The sequence below is a fragment of the Rhinoraja longicauda genome, chromosome 8 (assembly GCF_053455715.1).
Source record: "Rhinoraja longicauda isolate Sanriku21f chromosome 8, sRhiLon1.1, whole genome shotgun sequence".
Lineage (NCBI taxonomy): Eukaryota > Metazoa > Chordata > Chondrichthyes > Rajiformes > Arhynchobatidae > Rhinoraja > Rhinoraja longicauda.
Genome location: NC_135960.1, coordinates 21311301 through 21330719, shown reverse-complemented (window position 1 = coordinate 21330719; position 19419 = coordinate 21311301). Strand labels below are relative to the sequence as shown.

Sequence of the window (19419 nt, the reverse complement as noted above, 5' to 3'; positions counted from 1 at the left end):
ACTCTTGGAAGGAAGTGGAGAAATTTAAAAAAAGCATTGAGCAAAGACACTTGTCTGTAACCTCTCGATATTTGATAATGGAGAAATTATTAAATATGAAGTTTAAGTAGACGGAAAGATTGTTAATTATGATGGTAAATTATGGAATAAAATAAAATAATGTATTTGCACTCATATTATCCAGGCTATGGGAATTTAATTTGGGTGGTTGGATGGATCTGAATTAATAACTGTTTTCACTTTTCCACAGATACTGCTTGGTGGGTTTCATGTTTGTTTTTATTTCAAGTTTCACCATCTCTAATACATTATTTGATCTTTGTAATTTAGTGCTCTTGCACTGTTGAAAATGACGTACAATGCGAATTGATCTCATGCTAATTCTAAGTATATGCTCGATCTATGGTTAGAACCCTTCTCCATTATTGCTCAATCATAATACCACCTGGGTAGTTTGGTAGAATTTTTGATGTTTTCTTTGGTGGTGATTCCTATGTTCCTCATCATGTGTGTCCAAAATTTTGCCATTCTTGTATCTTCAACTGATTGAAAGGACAATTACATAGCGTGCAGTACTTTGCCTATCTTTCCAGTGTTTAAAAAGTCACCTGCAACTATTCACTTCACTAACTCCAATTATGATAGGTTTGTTTGATTGACCTCTACTTTTAATTTTGTTGTGAGTTGCCTAACCCTTTAAAGGATTTTCAGCTTTTGCTATAAATTCAGGTATAAAATTCTGTCAAACTCATCTGTCACTTTGCAGATATTAATTTAAAAAAAATTAAAGTACAGAAAATATTTACAAGGACTTGAGTGACTGATTTATAGGGAAGTTGCACTCTATTGCTTGGAGTGTGGGAGACTGAGGGGTGATCTTACAGAAATGTATAAAATCATGAGGAGTACTAATCGGGTAAATATACATTTTTGTACCAAGATTAGGGAATCAAGAACTAGAGGTTATAGGCTTAAGGTATGAAGGGAAAGGTATAATAGGAACGTGAGGGGCAACTTTCACTTAAAGGATATTGGGTAGATGGAATGAACTCCTTGAGGAAGTGGTTCAGGAAGGTAAAATAACAAGATTTAATAGATATTTGAACAAGTACAAAGACAGGAAAGTTTGGAGGGATATGCAACAAATATGTCCAAATGGGACTAATCTTTATGGACGACTTAGTTGGCATGGACAAGTTGGGGTGAAGGGCCCATTTTTATGCTGAATGACTTTGCGACTAATTCCAACATTTTTTTATGTCAGAAATTTTTGCATTATTGCCTTTCATTTTAAAATTAAAATACTGTTTTAATTTTGTTCAAATATTTAACCCTCTAACTTCAACTTCAATTAGTTCAATCTAACAATAATTATTTATTTTCTAGTATTAATTCTCATTGGACTTCCTTAATCTGGAAGTCATTAAGGCTACTAAGTGTATCGACCCACAATTAAAAGGATGATGTCAATATTTGTCTTAAACCTATCCATCATCTTTCAACATTTTTCTTCCATTGCTCACAAATGAGCATTTGACAGCACTGGGCCTCTACTCGCTGGAGTTTAGAAGGTTGAGGGGGACCTCATTGAAACTTACAGAATAATGAAAGGCATAGATAGAGTGGATGTGGAAAGGATGTTTCCATTGGTGGGATAGTCTACAACCAGAAGTCATAGCCTCAGAATTAAAGGGCGCTCTTTTGGAAAGGAGGTGAGGAGGAACTTCTTTAGTCAGAGGGTAGTTAATCTGTGGAACTCATTGCCGCAGAGAATGGTGGAGGCCAAGTTTTAAGGCAGAGATAGACAAATTCTTGAGTAGAACGGGTGTCAAGGGTTATGGGGAGAAGGCAGAGAAATGGGATTAGGAGGCGGGGATCAGCCATGATTGAATGGCGGAGTAGATTCGATGGGCCGAATGGCCTAATTCTACTCCAATAAATTGTGGAACAATCTAGCTCGCAATCTGTTGCTATTAATCTTCCCATGGCATATTCACAGAATTAAATCACACCAGTTCCGCTGCCAGAGATAATTTATGCTTTTTCCAGTGAAAACCACTATCATGTAACTCACTGTATTGACACCTGTCTCCTGTAAAATCTGATGGGCAGTAACAAAATGGTTGATTTCCCGAATTGACGTCACAAATCCCTTCATTGAGACAGAAACTGTCACAAACACTTTGTTTACAGGTTGGACCAGTAAATCCTACTGGACATCGACAAGCTGGTTTTCCTAAATAGATTGGAAAGAAAAAAGTTAAACAGAAAGACTTTAACAGCTGTCCAGTCAGTAAATGCACATATTGGAGTGGACAAACAAAACTGAATCAAAGTATAGCTTAAACAGTTCAGCAGTTTTTTTTGGATTAATGCTGACCCCTATACAACATTTCATTTTTTGTGCTGATGCTTATCAGAATGACATTCAGTCCTGTCATAACCTCTCATCCCCGCCTCTTTCTGCCTTCTGCAGGGAGCATTCCATCCACAACTTGGTTCACTCATCGCTTCCCACCAAACCACCCCCTCCATAGGCACTTTCCTCTGCAACTGCAGGAGATGGAACACCTGTCCCTATATCTCCTCCCTCACCACCATCCCCAGCAGCACTTCCAGGTGAGACAGAGGTTCTTGTGCACCTCCTCTAACCTCATCTATGGCATTTGATGTTGTCATTATGGCCTCCTTTACATCAGTGGGACCAAGCGTAGACTCAGCCACTGTTTTGCTGACCACATGTGCTCATTTTGCCGAGGCCTATTGCATGTCCCAGTTTTATCCATTGTAACTCCTCTTTCTATCCCCTATACTCGCCTTCCTTGAATTTTAAGCAACTACCAAACATCTCTCTCCACCCTCCACTTCTTCCCCCCTCTTTACTTTTTCCCCACCCCTCTCTCCCCTGTGCCACACCTGGACTCTCATCTATTTAGGGGAACTTTTTCACACAAAGCATTTGATGGCACTGGGCCTGTACTCGCTGGAGTTTGGAAGAATGAGGGAGGACCTCATTGAAACGTACAGAATATGTGGAGAGGATGTTTCCACTAGTGGGAGAATCTAGGACCAGATGTCATAGCATTAGAATTAAAGGACGTTTCTTTAGGGAGATGAGGAGGAATTTCTTTAGTCAGAGGGTGGTGAATCTGTGGAATTATTTGCCACAGAAGGCTGTGGAGGCAATCAGTGGATATATTTAAGGCAGAAATAGATAGATTCTTGAGTAGTGCAGGTGTCAGAGATTATGGGAAGAAGGCAGGAGAATGGGGTTAGGAGGGAGAGATAGATCAGCCATGATTGAATGGCAGATTAGACTTGATGGTCTGATTGGCCTAATTCTGCTCCTATCACTTGTGATCTTATGCAAATATTATCTAAATATAGAAGTAAGATATGGGGATAGTTTTGGGGAAGTGATTTTCTTGTGCTGCAAAAAAATAAATTTCCATTAGCTGTCAGTATGGTCCATTAGGTATATTAGAAAGAAATATTCAGATTATATTGGTAACATGTTGAAGATTCTATTAAAAAATGCATAATGAAATGGTAGTACGAGCAGTGCTTAAAATACAATTAAGCATTGACATGCAGAATGACTCCCTGGTTAGCCAAGCATGTCAGTTTGTCTTCTGTTTTTTTTTAACTGGCATTAGGATTCCTAACCATAGCATGAGGGAAGGGAAGAATTTCAGCTGTAAAAGTAAATTTGCACTATTCACGAATGGCTCATCTGTCATGATTTTATTGATAACTCAAATGGGACATTAAAGTAGACACATTATAACTGCACGTCTGTGAAGGGCAATAACGTCTGAGGGACAAACTAGCAACAATGGGCTGGATGCGAAGCATCTATCACACATAATGAAATTTATTAATTAACATTTTGCAGTTAGGGGGCCGCATCTGTAAACATGACTTTACATTGCGACATTTCTAAAATACCACAGATGTTCTACAAGAGCCAGCACAAATCTGCAGGGAGACTGGATTGGAACATTAATGTTTCTGGGCATTATCTGCAAAACAAGCATTTAAAAATATTACAGGAAGGCATATATCAACAAGAAAAAAGCAACAACATAATTTACAACTATTTTGTGCTGTTAGTTTCACAATTTTTTTCCCTTTCTTTTACTCATGTATAATTAACAGTGGTACCATAGATGAAAAGAAATAACACCCTGGAAAAGTTCCTGCGGATTGGAGGGTAGCTAATGTTATCCCACTTTTCATGAAAGGAGGGAGAGAGAGCAGGGAATTATAGACCAGTTAGCCTGACATCGGTGGTGGGGAAGATGTTGGAGTCGATTATCAAAGATGTAATAGCGGCGCACTTGGATAGCAATAACAGGATCGGTTCAATTCAGCATGGATTTATGAAGGGGAAATCATGCTTGACAAATCTTCTGGAATTTTTTGAGGATGTAACAAGTAAAATGGACAAGGGAGAGCCAGTGGATGTAGTGTACCTTGACTTTCAGAAAGCCTTTGATAAGGTCCCACACAGGAGATTAGTGGGCAAAATTAGAGCACATGGTATTGGGGGCAGGATATGACATGGATAGAAAATTGGTTGGCAGACAGGAAACAAAGAGTAGGGATTAACGCGTCCCTTTCAGAATGGCAGGCAGTGACTAGTGGGGTCCTGCAATGCTCGGTGCTGGGAACACAGCTATTTACAATATACATTAATGATTTAGATGAAGGAATTAAAAGTAACATTAGCAAATTTGCAGATGACACAAAGCTGGGTGGCGGTGTGAACTGTGAAGAGGATGCTATGAGGATGCAGAGTGACTTGGACGGGTTGGGTGAGTGGGCAGACGCATGGCAGATGCAGTATAATGTGGATAAATGTGAGGTTATCCACTTTGGCGGCAAGAACGGGAAGACAGATTATTATCTGATTGGTGCCAGGTTAGGGAAAGGTGAAGTACAACGAGACCTGGGTGTCCTAGTTCATCAGTCACTGAAAGTAAGCATATAGGTACAATAGGCAGTAAAAAAAAGCTAAAGGCATGTGGGCCTTCATAACAAGAGAAGTTGCATATGGGAGCAAAGAGGTCTTTCTACAGTTGTACATGGCCCTGGTGAGATCACACCTGGAGCATTGTGTGCAGTTTTGGTCTCCTAATTTGAGGAAGGACCTTCTTGCTATTGAGGGAGTGCAGCGGAGGATTACGAGGTTAATTCCTGGGATGGCGGGACTGTCATATGATGAAAGAATGGAGCGACTGGGCTTGTATTCACTGGAATTTAGAAGAATGAGAGGGGACCTTTTAGAAAGATATAAAATTATTAAGGGATTGGACACACTAGATGCAGGAAACATGTTCCCGATGTAGGGGGAGTCCAGAACCAGGGGCCACAGTTTAAGAATAAGGGGTAGGCCATTTAGAACTGAGATGAGGAAATACCTTTTCACCCAGAAAATTGTGAGGGTGCAATTCTCTACCTCAGAAGGCAGTGGAGGCCGATTCACTGGATGTATTCACAAGAGAGTCAGATAAAGCTCTTAGGGCTAGTGGAATCAAGGGGTATGGGGAGATGGCAGGAACGGGGTACTGATTGTGGGTGATCAGCCATGATCTGATTGAATGGCGGTGCTAGCACAAAGGGCCGAATGGCCTACTCCTGCACCTATTGTCTATGTCTATGTCTAACATCAGCCTTGGTTCATAATGTACTATTGTCATTCAAAATCTCAAATATACAGGGCAACATGTAAAATAAAGGAAATAGTAGGTTTGGTTTTTTCTCCACATATTCTAGCTAAGAATACAGTAATGTAGAAATTCAAACCCGCAGCATTGCATTGGATTCTATTTTTTTTCTGGTATAAACTACAATTATGAACATTTCCAAGTGAAATCATGCCAGTCTCAAAATTTGACTTTGCCCATGTTATTTAACTATGGCCCCTCAGAGAAAAAATTCTGCATCCACTGATCTCACGTTGCCCCTCTTTTCCCCCCAAGGTCAACTTCCCAAGTTCTGCAAGTGGACCAGGGCTCAACACTATCAATGCTTTGACTGACTCTTGACCTCCCATTTGATCTAGACCTTGCATAATGTGGGAAATTCCTTACCTCTCTGATCAAGGTTCCAAATTCAGCCACCCCTCCTGCCAGCCACCCCTCCTGCCAGTCACCCCTCCTGCCAGCCATCCCTCCTGCTAGCCACCCATCCTGCCAGCCATCCCTCATGCCAGCCACCTCAGCTCTCTCCCAAAGACCCCAATCCAACAACAAACTTCCAACCATCCCTCGCCCTTGCTTCCTAATGTCCAATATATTGTATCTTCCCCCATTTGTTCTGCAGTTCTCAAAGGAAAGGGTACCAAATTTACCAATGTGTAGGAAGGATCTGCAGATGCTGGTTTACACTGAAGATAGACACAAAATGCTGGAGTAACTCAGCGGGTCAGGCGGCATCTCTGGAGAAAAGGAATAGGTGGTGTTTTGGGCTGAGACCCATTTTCAGACCATTCACGCAGGCTGTTAGAAATGAAAAGGTCTTGAAAGGGGAGACGGCCATCTGGGGGAGTTCAATAGGAGGTAGACTAGTGGGAGAAATGGTCATCACTGGGTAGTAAAAACACTTTCCCATAGAAAATTGCACAGAAGCGGAAGCAACAGAAGAAAAGCTCTACGTCATGGTGGACCTGGAACTCGTTGTTTGGGTGCAGGGGGGGAACAAAGGTAAGTGAGCCCTCTGTTGAGGCCAGACCATTCTGTATCGGAAAGGGGGATGTCAGGGGGGATGGTGAAAAAACAACAAGGGTGGGGGTTGGGGTCAGATGGGGGCAGTGGAGTGAACAGAGGTTGAGGCGAGGTCCTGTGGTGGGATTGTGGGTGTTCAGAGAGGAGGGAGGTGTGAGGATTAATGTATAGATGTGGGGGGGGGGGGGGTAGTTGGGATAACCTGGTTAAAAGAGGGGGAATCAGTTGGAGAGGGGAAGCAGTTAGACACAAGAAAGTCAGACCACATGGTGTTCGAGCCTGCAGCGTGGAGGATGTGAAGAAAACACCACATATTCCTTTTCTTCAGAGATGCTGCCTGACCCGCTGAGTTACTCCAGCATTTTGTGTCTATCTACAGGACTTACCAATAGTGCCCAAGGTGTGTATTTTGGTTCTATTACACACTATGAAGATGCAGGGGAAAGTTCTAGGTTAATATATTTAACCCAATCAGACAAAAATTGTCATACATAGTCATTAGCATTGACACAATGTGATTGTCAATTTTAACACATTACTATTGTCATATTGATGGAATGAACATAGATGTTCCATGCAGTCAGACTAAACATCTTTTGCTACAACTGGGTAGCTATTTACAATACCTAATGTTGATGCTGAACAGACTCCTCCATTTTGGCAATAATCTCTGCACTGGTCAGTTTCGCATTCCTGTCCTGAGTACTGAGGCTTGCATTTGCACTTTGGCTGATCTCGCTCATTCACAAAGCATGTTCCACCATTCAAACACACTAGGTCGCAGGTACTTCCTGTAATAAGGACAGGAACAAGTATCAATATGTATGTTCAGACTTTGAGAATAGTGATAGCAAAATATACATTTTATTTTGTGGGATACTTAAGCTCGAGGATTTTAGTTTGAAGATGTTGCAAAACCATTTTAAATTTTGAAAAGTCTATGGAAATATTGAAAAGGTGGCAGTAACTTAAAACACAATGAAGAAGTACAAACACAAATGAGATAATAACCAATTGAGTGTGGACACAAGGAACTGCAGATGCCGGTTTGCAGAAAAAGAAAGTCTGAAGAAGGCTCTCAACGTTATCTATCCATGTTCTCCGGAGATATTGGCTGTTCCATTGAATTACTCTAGCACTTTGTGTCTTTTTAAAAATATAACCAAATGATTTATTTTAGCAATGTTGATTGATGGCTAGATGTTGGTCTGGACACCAAGGACAGCTACCCTGCGTGAGTTCAAGCTGGATATATGTGGATTTTTACATCATTTTTATATCGAGTCACAGTCATAGTGTCATACAACATGGAATCAGGCCCTCCAGCCAAACTTGCCCAAACTGACCAACATGTCTCACCCACATTAGTCCCACCTGCCTGTGTTCGCCCCCTATCCCTCTAAACCTATCTTATCCATGTACTTGTCGAAATGTTTCTTAAATGTTGTGATAGTACCTGCATGGTACATGGTGTTTTGCTTTTACATTGAACTGGTACATTAATTCTTTGGAGTGCAGGAGGATGAGGGATGATCTTATAGAGGTGTACAAAATCATGAGAGGAATAGATTGGGTAGACGCACAGAGTCTCTTGCCCAGAATAGGGGATTCAAGAACCAGCGGACATAGGTTTAAGTTGAGAGGGGGAATGATTAATAGGAACCTGAGGGGTAACTTTTTCACACAGAGGGTGGTGGATGTATGGAACGAGCTGCCAGAGGAAGTGGTTGAGGCACGTAGTATCGCAATGTTTAAGAAACATTTGGGCTGAAGGGCCTGTTTCTACACTGTATGACTCTATGACTCTAATAGGAAAGGTTTAGAGAAATATGGGCCAAACACAGGTAAATGGAGCTAGTTTAGATTGGCATGGACAAGTTGGGCTGAAGGATCTGTTTCCATTATGACTATGTCATTCAAAAAGTCACACATTCATTGGCAAAGTATATGCAGATTTTTGGAGAAAGACAAAATTCCATAATTTTCCAACTCAGAAGTAGCAGTATAGACATCTGCAAAGACTGATGGCAGCTTTGAATCCATCAGAGTTGGATGGTTAAATCATTTGAGTTTCTTAAGGAATCCCATCAAGAATTCTCCTTCAAATTGCACGGCTATTAAGCAAATTATTAGCTTGATATTCTCCAGGCATTTATATTATAACCTTTTGGTATCAATATTTCCTCATAACCTTTTGGTATCAATATTTCCTATTGTAAGCCTTTTATGCAATAGACAAACGTTTTGTTAGTTTTGTTTCTGAAGATTTTATTTTCAACATTTCCAATATCTCCACAAGCTTAAGCAACTGGATAATTCTAAAACGAACCCCAAAGATTTAATTATTTATATGGCTAGAAGGCTGCTATTTTTATTTTAATTATGTTTATTATATTTGCACAAGAAAAATGGTATAGTGTTGTTACCCTGGCACTGAGATTCTATATCCACGGAAATATAATTTTTGCTTCCATTTATGTGTCAGGTAAGGAATAGCATATCATGTGATTTAAATTACACAATAAATCAAAAATATGAAGTAGATATTGTTTATCAATGTCATTTCAACCAAATATGTCACATTTGTCCTTGGAACACACAGAAAGCAATAATATGGGGACTTTGGGTGGCCGCTCTTTGTCACTGAGATTGTGACAGTCAGCAAACTCTGACACTGAGACAAAACAATTTGGCCAAAAGCCAATTAAATCAAAATGGAAAATACTCCTGCTACTGGAAATATGGAACACAATACAATGAATACTGAGCACCTGATGAGATTGGAAGGTTGACACTTGAAGTCAATGAACTATTGCCAGCATCTTTTTTGATGACAGTTATCAGCCTAAAGATTTAACCCCACCATTCACTTTCAAAGATCCTGTCAACCTGCTGAAGTTTGATATTTTCTGTTTTCTCATTGCATCTTGCAGGTATATGACCCCAAAAACAGTGTTCATTCCCAGAAACTATCTGTGATCGAACAATGGTTCAAGAGTGCGTCTTGATCTTGTGTGTTGGCAGCTCCTAGACGGGCCACATGCTTTATAAATCTATGACTGTAACTTGTAACCCTGCTCATCTAATATTGTACAGCAGATTTTTGAAATATTTATCAGCTATACCAAGAATGTGGGCACAATTCTGCATGTTGGTGCTGAGTCTGTGATCTGTGTATCTGTGAGATAGATCAGACCAAATACATAGGCCAAAGACAATGCATTGCTATTTTTGTGCTGATAAAAGATGTTCTTCCAGCAATCTTTCTTGACCTCAGTTATGCTGCGTTGTCAGCTGGAGAGGAGGGATTTAATTTTTCAAACTAATTTTTCCCAGGGTATTTTTTTGGTGCTTTCTGCACAATTCCATGATGTGAGAGAAAGAGAGATTGCTAAGGATGATTTTTCCCTCTGGTGTTCTTTCAGTTTTCTTCCTGCTAGTGAGAAACCAGCTGCTTTGCCCAATATCAATAGTTTCCAGGTCAGGAATTCAGAAACCTTCATTAATCCATCGAATAACTGAAAGATGCAGGCCAAACAAGCTTCAATCTTGTTCTGAGTTTAATGATTTCAATGTGGGGATTGTAATAGTTTTGGAATAGGAGAAATAGTTCAGGAAATATTGGGAGAGACTAAATATAATAGAATCAGCCATCTACAAGGAATATTGAAGCAACACTGAAATGTATTTAACCTCATAGGTTGCTGGTCAAAGGTAATCAGATCCTATAGTAAATGACTAGTGTTGTGGGAAATAGTCAGCAGATGGTTACAGCCATGGTAATCCTGACAAACTTCAAAATCAGACCCAAAACTCAAGGGAGGCAAAACTATATTGGGCTCATTCTCACTGGAATGGGGTGTTGAATAGAGATTGGTTAGGCTGGGCTTATTCTCACTGGAATGTAAATGAGTGAGGAACGATCATATAGTGGTTCATAAAATTAATTGGGCATAGATAGAATAAGAGGTCTGATTTTTTTTCCCCCAGAGCAAGAGAGTCTAGAATTAGAGGGCATGGGTTTAAGGTGAGGGGGGAGAAATTATTTGGGAGATCTGTGGGATAAATTATTTGGGAGATCTGTGGGATAAATTATTTAGGAGATCTGTGGGATAAATTCTTAACATGTGGGTGTGTGTGTGTGTTTGTTTTGTTTTCTGAAGACCCGAAACATCACCTATTCTTTCTCTCCAGAGATGCTGCCTGACCCGCTGACATATCTGTATTCAGCCTCATCATCACCTCTCTTGGCACCTTTGTTGTCCAACATCCTTCAGTGGATGTGAAAATACTCTTGTTTAAATCTTATACAGATAGAAGCCATTGTTTTGATCTATATCGCTTGTCATCAACTCCTTCCATTTCTTTGTCACTTGTCTGAGGCTGAAACATGAGCCCGAGCTGTTCTTGTGTTAACCATGTATCCATGCCACCCTGTGGCCTTCTGAGACCTCTGCAATGCCTCAAAGCTGCCTCTGCAATTTCAAAACTTCTTTTGACTTTGCTCTCATCTATTCCATTGTAGTTCACTATCAATTTTTGTTTGTTAAAGCTTCAATAAAGTAATTCAGCATCTTTTACTATGTTAAGAACACAATATTGCTACAATGAAACCTATTGCAGAGATGCAATAAATATGATGATAGAAATTCCTGTATTTTTGCAAGGAGAAAATATAATGAGAATATAATTCTTGTCAATTATTTGACTGGGTTTAAAACTAGTTTTTTTTCTCCAAAACCCAAACAGTAAAGGAGGTCAAGTGGGCACATTCACAATATATCATTTGGAAGGAGACATAGTTGGTTCAAAAGATAAGGGCAAGCTGAATAAAGAGCTACACTGGTCAAAAGTCTCAATGCGTGAAAAAAGAACTTAAAGGAAATTTTACAGATTGGAATATCGACAGGAGGCAAGTTTGCCAACATGAGTTAGATAGAGCTCTTGGGGCTAGCGGAATCAAGGGATATGGGGAGAAGGCAGGCACGGGTTACTGATTGTGGATGATCAGCCATGATCACAATGAATGATGGAGCTGGCTCGAAGGGCCAAATGGCCTCCTCCTGCACTTATTTTTTAATGTTTCTATAAGCAAAGAATGAAAGAGCAAGAATGTTATTCGAGTTTGATACTCAACAAACTAATTATAAATTGGGCAACAAAAAAAACAAAATCAGAATAATAGTTGGCAAATATAATTCTCAGTTGCTTTATTAACCACAGCATGAGGAAAACGACAGAAGGAAATGTTCATATTGGCCGACCATTTTTAAATGTTATTTAATGAAAGCAGGATGATTGTGTTCACATAATTAACAGTTTAATTATGAATTGTGTTTCCATTGCATTGGAGTGTATTACCCTATTTTTAATTAAGTTTATATGTTGGAAAACAGGTAATATTATAATTAGGGTGGCTGGCATGGGGAGAGGGGAAGGATGGTAGGTAGGCATTGATGCCATTATAATAAAAAGAGTAATTTATCTTCCCCACTCTTGATTTTATATTGCATATTTGTGGTTGGGTCTGTACAAAAGCTCAAAATGTAGCAAAATGTAGCAAAATTAAAATATCATGAGTTAAATAACAGAACTGAAAACAAGGGTTTAGTTTTGGGCTTATGAACTTATAATTCACAATATGCTGTTGATTCTCAAATATCAATGGGTGGACTCTCCAACTAAAAACCCTTCACACCTCTCTTGTAAAGGATGGCTGTGTTTTGCAATGTTTCTCCTCATTCTCCCTTGACTGCTGATGAATAAGGGAAATGGTACCCAACCCATTGCCATGCACAACCCTCATGATTCTTGCTATTGAATTAAACTTTGGATCCTTGTTTTGTCTTGCAACTGGACAATGATTGATCTGCACTTTAATTGCGAAACCATTTTGTAATCTAATTCCTTTGACAAACAAAAACCTATACATCTCATTTTGAAACTGCTCAATGGGATTTTCAAGGACAGAGATCAAGGTTTGTGACAAAAACAAACTGTGAATGCTGAAAATGTGAAATAAAAACTGATGATGATAAATTATTGAGCAGAATCTGTGGAGGAAATCAATTAATGTTTCACACTGATGATATTTTCTTCGATTTCTGCAATCTTGATTGAAACAATCCTCTGCAAGAGCATCCCGATCCCTATTTATAATCCGTATTCTGGATTCCACCATCAGAACATACCTAATATTTTGATCCATGTAACCATCTTCAGTACCTTCAGTAGACTATCTCTGTATGCTCAAGACAATGTAAACCTAGTCTATGCTGTCATACTTTAACCCTTTCTGGCCATTACCATTCTCATTGCATTACCTCTACACCTGAGAAGATAGTTGAGCTATAAGGATAAATATTTTCTTGCCCAGGACTGAAAACCATAAAAATCTCACTAGTAAAAATTATATTATGTGTATGATTTTCCACACCAGGAATGAAAAAGATTTTGTTTGCAGAAATTTTCAAAATTAGACCAGATCCTGGTATACAGCATATAGTAAATCCTAAAGATTATACTATAAGTCAATACCAGTTTAGCAGCCAGATCATATGTGCGGACAACATATTAACAACCAATAATCAGTGATTATGAGCACATAGAAATGTTAATAACCCAAGTAAAACAAATCTATGAACATTTTACATTTTATCATTTTGTGAACAATTAATACATGTCTAATAAACATTTTGAATCAACATGTAACATGCACAATTATTGTCTGTTAAGGAATTAAAGACGTTTAGAGATAATTAATGTAAAACATCCAAACAACATTACCACTTTTTTGCTAAACCGTGCATGCACATGAATACAGTTACTAATTAAAAATATTTTTTAATTGTTTTCCCTTTTGAAGGTTAACTGTGGTTCCAGTAAGCAGACCATGTCCCTTATGATCTTGGAGGTCTGCCTTCATATTTATCTATTCATGGTTGTGCATCCCTGGGACTACCATAATGCTGCTTGAGTAATCTGTTTAATGAATTTGAACCTATGCTCTCTCTTCCCTCTCACTCTCTCCCTCCCTTCCTCTCAGACATACAATCATAGAGATTTCCAAGCATATGCAATGTTGCACAATAAAAAAACATATATCTGAAGGAACCTACAAAATAAAGATATGTTGCCATAACTGATAACAAGCCTGTTTAGTGGGAAGAGGGCATGGATGAGTCAGGATGGGCGGCACGGTAGCGGCACGGTAGCGCAGCGGTAGAGTTGCTGCTTTACAGCAAATGCAGCGCCGGAGACTCAGGTTCGATCCTGACTACGGGTGCTGCACTGTAAGGAGTTTGTACGTTCTCCCCGTGACCTGCGTGGGTTTTCTCCGAGATCTTCGGTTTCCTCCCACACTCCAAAGACGTACAGGTATGTAGGTTAATTGGCGGGTAAATGTAAAAATTGTCCCTAGTGGGTGTAGGATAGTGTTAATGTACGGGGATCACTGGGCGGCACGGACTTGGAGGGCCGAAAAAGGCCTGTTTCCAGCTGTATATATATGATGATGATGATGATGAGTTGTATACTATTTTAAATCCGGCCCAATTTTATGCTTAATTGAGTTTAAAATTAGAGCTCAGAGCGACTCTATTATATGGAGTTACACTGCATGCCCAAAATGAGAAAATGTTACAAAATTAAATATGCTTGGTCAGAAATCTTTTTGATCTAATTCACATTCATCAGTCCTCCCTTGTGCCCTTTCCTGAGACAGATCTGTACACAGACTACGTTACCTGCAAATGACTTTGGCGGAAATTAAAAGTTTCAATGGTTCATTAAACAGCGCTGATTCCTGCAGTAATGGATTCAATTGCTTTTATCGCCATGGGATTTTCACTAATAGCATCATAATATTCAAAATACCTAACATTAATTTAACAGCCTAGAAGTTCTAGAGTTTTTGAAAATAAGGATTAACATGGATTAAAATGGAATTGCATGAAAAACTGATATAAATTTATTCTGGTAACTCCAAGCAATGATTTTCTTGCGTGAAAATTATGCGCAAGCATGTAAGTGGCGCATGCCCCCTTTGTGAAAGAATATGTGGTTCCAACATTGCCCTCAGCAGTCGCCTCAAAACCCAAGGAAACAGAGTGGAGGCAAGTTATATATAATCTGGTGGGACTGCTCAACAAGCGGCAATACCTTTCGGAAGCCACGTTCTCCATTGACTATCGATTGATCTCACCGTTTCTTTCACAGGAGATAGACTATCGACTTCCATTTTTTGATCTCACTGTCTCCATCACAGGAGATAGACTATTGGCAATTGCGACCTAAAACATCACCTATTCCTTTGTAACATGGATAAATGTGACATTATTCAGATTAGTGGGAAAATTGGAAAGGCAAAGTATTACTTCGCTGATGACTGGCAAAACTTCATCTACAAGGGTATCTTGGTGGTGTCCTTGTACACCAAACATTAGGAGCAACCATGTGGATGAAACAAGCAGTAAAGGTGGCAAATAGTATATACTGTAGGCCTTCATAACAAGAAGATTAGAGGACTGCAGCAAAAATGTCTTCCCACTATTACAAATATTTAACCTGGGAGGTTGCCAATCCATGGAGGCCAAGAGGAAGATCAATGTTTTGCTACAAGGTTATGATTAAGAGAGATATAACAAATTTTAACATTGGCACTGATAACTGAGAAGGAGCTGCTGAGGACAGAGGTGGCAAAATTACCTTCAGGAAGGTATGAAGTATCACAACAGCGCATGGTGCAAGTCCCTGAAGGCCAGGCACCAAAGCCACAAAATAGCCAAAGGCTACAACAACATATGCCCAATGCAATGGCCAGCATCAACTTCACCTGTGGGAGTTGCGGGAGGGTCTGCCTGTCACGGACAGGCCTACTCACCACAGCAGGAAGTACAACCACAGATGAAACATTCCCTTCACCAAGCAGGACAATGTCAAAGCCACACTATCTCTCACAGATGGACAGATGGCAACAACAACAACTACTGAGCAGGGCTTTGGTGAGACCATACTTGAAATAGTCTCAGCATTTGCAGTCTTGTTTGCAGAGAAAATATAAACTTACTATTGAGGGAATGCACCTAAATTTCACCAGACTGATTTCCAAGATGTTAGGACTGATGTATAAGGAGAAATTGGTTCAGCTGGGACTGTATTCACAAGAAAGAAAGTTAACAAGAATGAATAAAGAACTCATTTAAATGTGTAAGGTTCTGACAGAGCATGACCGTTTGGATGCAGATAAGCATCTTATCTGGCTGATAATGGTGATCTAACACACTAGCTCTCATTTTCAGTATGTGAGATAAGACATTTAGAAGTCAGCAGAATTTTTCTTCTTTGAGAAGGTAGGAAACTTACAGAGGAAAATAGATTTCCGAGGGAAATAGATTTCTACACACAAAATACATCGAGGTTTGAAGGGAGAGAGCAAATATGGAGCATTGAGATATAGGATCAGCCACAAACATATTGAATGGTGGAGTTGGGCTCGAGCGGCCAAATAACTACTCATGCTCATATTTCTGTGTTTCCATATTGCTACCCCTAAGCGCATAAAGAGAATGGAAAATATGCCACCAACCATCTCAATTATGCTACATTTATGCAAAGCTTTATATGATTTTTTTAAATGACAGAAGAATGAAAAAACTGAATTTATGCCGTGCCGGGCTTTTCCTGAGAGTTGCTAAGATGAATAGACATGGGGATTCCAGGTTTAATGCTGAGTTAGTTGGTTTTAACCAGTGTGTCTGTAACAATAGCTCATAGATCTCTGGTTTGCAGAACAGAAAATCGATTAAACTTACACCTTATTGAAACCTTATTAAATTTATTAAAATAATTACCATTTCATGTTGTAAATATGATTTGGCATACTCATTTCTGAAATCTGGAGGCAAATTCATGGATTTTAATGATTTTTAATGTAGGAGTTGTAAAGAAAGGTTTGAGCATGGATTGCAACTTGAAATAGAATACTGGATCATAGAAGATTAATGTTAAGACAATTTATTTTCATTAAAAAGAGCCTGGCCAACATTGTTATTGCAATTATGGAAAGTCAGACCTTCAAGCCAATAATCCATCATCAGAATAGAAAGAGAACCGAAGTTGACAATTGAAGTCAATGATGAAGAGGCATTGACCTCGAACTTGAACTTTGTTTCTCTCTCCACGAGTGCTGCAGAGTATTTCCAGCACTATTCTCATTATCCCTTTTAGATAAATGTCTTGGAAGAGTGTGGAATTAAAGGGTGCAGCAGTAGAGTTGCTACCTTACAGTGGCAGAAATCCGGGTCTGATCCTGACTACGGGTGTAGTCGGTATGGAGTTTTACGTTCTCCCCGTGACCGCTTGGGTTTTCCCCGAGTGCTCTGATTACCTGCCACACTCCAAACATGTGCAAGTTTGTAGATTAGTTGGCTTCAGTAAATTGTCCCTAGTGTGTAGGATAGAACTAGTGTACAGGTGATCGCTGGTCAGCGTGGACTCAGTGGGCCGAAGGGCCTGTTTCTGCACTATATCTCTAAACTAAATTTAATATCCACCCAGCTATTGGCAGGATCAATATGGGATAGTTTAATGTTGACATCAATTGAGGTCCAATGTGAACACTTATACTGTTTTAGACAGTAATATTTGTTTCCTCAATCAGCATTTAACTGAAATCATTTTTTTCTCAAACTGTCATGAAACTATTTTTTATACCTCATTATATTTCATGTAAATGAGAAACCCTACAGTTGTTGAAGATCTGGAAATATTTCAGAACATTTAAAAGACATTTGGATAGGAAAGGTTTAGAGGGATATGGGTTAAATGCAGGCAGTGGGACTATTGTGGATGGGACAGATTTGTCGGCGTGGGTAAGTTGTGCCTGTTTCCATGCTGTATGGCTCTGACTCTAAATGCTGGGAAGGTTGAGCAGGTCAGGCAGCATCTGGGATGAGAGAAACAGTATACTTTGATGTTTCATGTCAATAATCTCAGAACATTTATGATGAAAAGGTTGAGTTGAGTTTAATTTATTGTCATGTGTACCGAGGGTCAGTGAAAAGCTTTAGTTTCCCATTCCACAACTTCTCCCTGAAATCTATTTCCCTCACTTTTTTGTTTTTAATTTAATATTTCATGATACTGCTTAAAACATTAATTTCAAAACATTATTCATGTTTATTCTGAACGTAAATAGTAATGTTTGGCTATGAGGAAATATAGCAGTACTTACCATAAGGGAGTGCTGTGGGGGAATCTACTTCAACACATGTCCCATTTATCATATTTTTTCCATCTGGACATAAGCATGTCACACCAGAAGGATTCAGCAGACATAGCCACTCACATTTCTTTTTGCTGCAAGGATTTGGTACTGCGGATAGCATACAAAGCAAATCTTACTGACAGTCATGTTTCCAAGTATTTTTGAGGCATTCATTGATACCTGATTTTGTTCACTTAAAGCTGATACTTACAGTCTTGTTGTTTGTACTGATGGAATACTACTGTGGCTGAAGCACCATTGAGACCTGATATCAAATATTCAAGGGGTGCTCTTCCAAATTTGTGCAGTTTAAAAACACGACTATTGGTATGTGTCATCCCATAAATATAATCTTCAAAAATATCAATGCTGAAGGGAGTTTGGAGACCTTGAATAATAAAATGGGTTATTTTCTCAGTTGCTTGTTAAAATATATAAACTCAGTTTCTGTCATATTCCTTTCAGATTGCAAGTTACAAAAGAACAAACAAAGTACTACCTTGCTTTGTGTTGGCAATTACAACAGGATCACTGCCATCAAAGCGAACACTGCCCACTATTGAAAGCTTAGCATCTGCCCAATACAAGCGCTGGTTGAAGTGATCGAGTGCTAGTCCTAATAAAAAGAAAAAATATAGTAATTTAATAATCAAAAGAATTAGAATTTGCTACTCTAATCCTTTCATATTACACCTTGTGTGTGTTCATCTCTGACCTTTGTCCAACCATCTGCCTATCAAACACCTACTATATATGTTCACCTGTCATGCTTTGTCCTGACCTTCCACCTTCTATTTTCCCCACCCGGGCAATCAATCTGAAGTAAGGTCCCGACCTAGAACGCTATCCTATCCATGTCCTTCAGGGATGCTGCCTGACCTGTTGGGTTACTCCAGCATTTTATGTCTTTCCTTAATGACATCGTGGCTTTTTTTTATAATTACATATTTCATTTCAACTTTAGAGGATCTACATAATTTCCTTCCATCCTGAATTAAAAGGAACAAATCCCAATAATACAGGTATCAATCGAAACGTCACCTCACAATTACAGTCCTCAACCAAATTCTTCAGACCAGTATGGAAATGGATGCTGCTCTGATATATCCCCCCCCCAGCAGTTTGCCCACACCACCACCTGCCTGATTGTAGCCCACATGCCAATTCTCTGTCTTGCATGCCAAAATCCCTCTAACCTACATTCTTCATCTGTTGTGCAGGCAGCATCTGAGATGGTGCTACATTGTGTTGAGGGCAGTGATACATTTTACACTTGCCTTCACCAGTTATGGAATCATATAAAATTATGATGGGTATGGATGAGGTGAATAGCCACACAAAGCTGGGTGGCAGTGTGAGCTGCAAGGAGGGTGCTATGAGGCTGCAGGGTGACTTGGATAGGATGGGTGAGTGGGCAGATGCATG

At 39.4% G+C, this 19419-nt stretch overlaps 1 protein-coding gene across 1 annotated transcript in view; it reads right to left on the bottom strand.

Moving 5' to 3' along the window:
• The window catches only part of LOC144595762 (low-density lipoprotein receptor-related protein 1-like), a 1259652-nt gene that overhangs the window by 26295 nt on the left and 1213938 nt on the right, over window positions 1-19419 (bottom strand). The window contains exons 79-83 of the mRNA XM_078403382.1: window positions 18494-18610; window positions 18206-18382; window positions 17962-18102; window positions 7355-7519; window positions 2075-2236 (exon numbers count right to left, since the gene is read on the bottom strand). Coding sequence (XP_078259508.1) covers window positions 2075-2236; window positions 7355-7519; window positions 17962-18102; window positions 18206-18382; window positions 18494-18610 — 762 coding nt within the window. The remainder of the gene's footprint in view (window positions 1-2074; window positions 2237-7354; window positions 7520-17961; window positions 18103-18205; window positions 18383-18493; window positions 18611-19419) is intronic.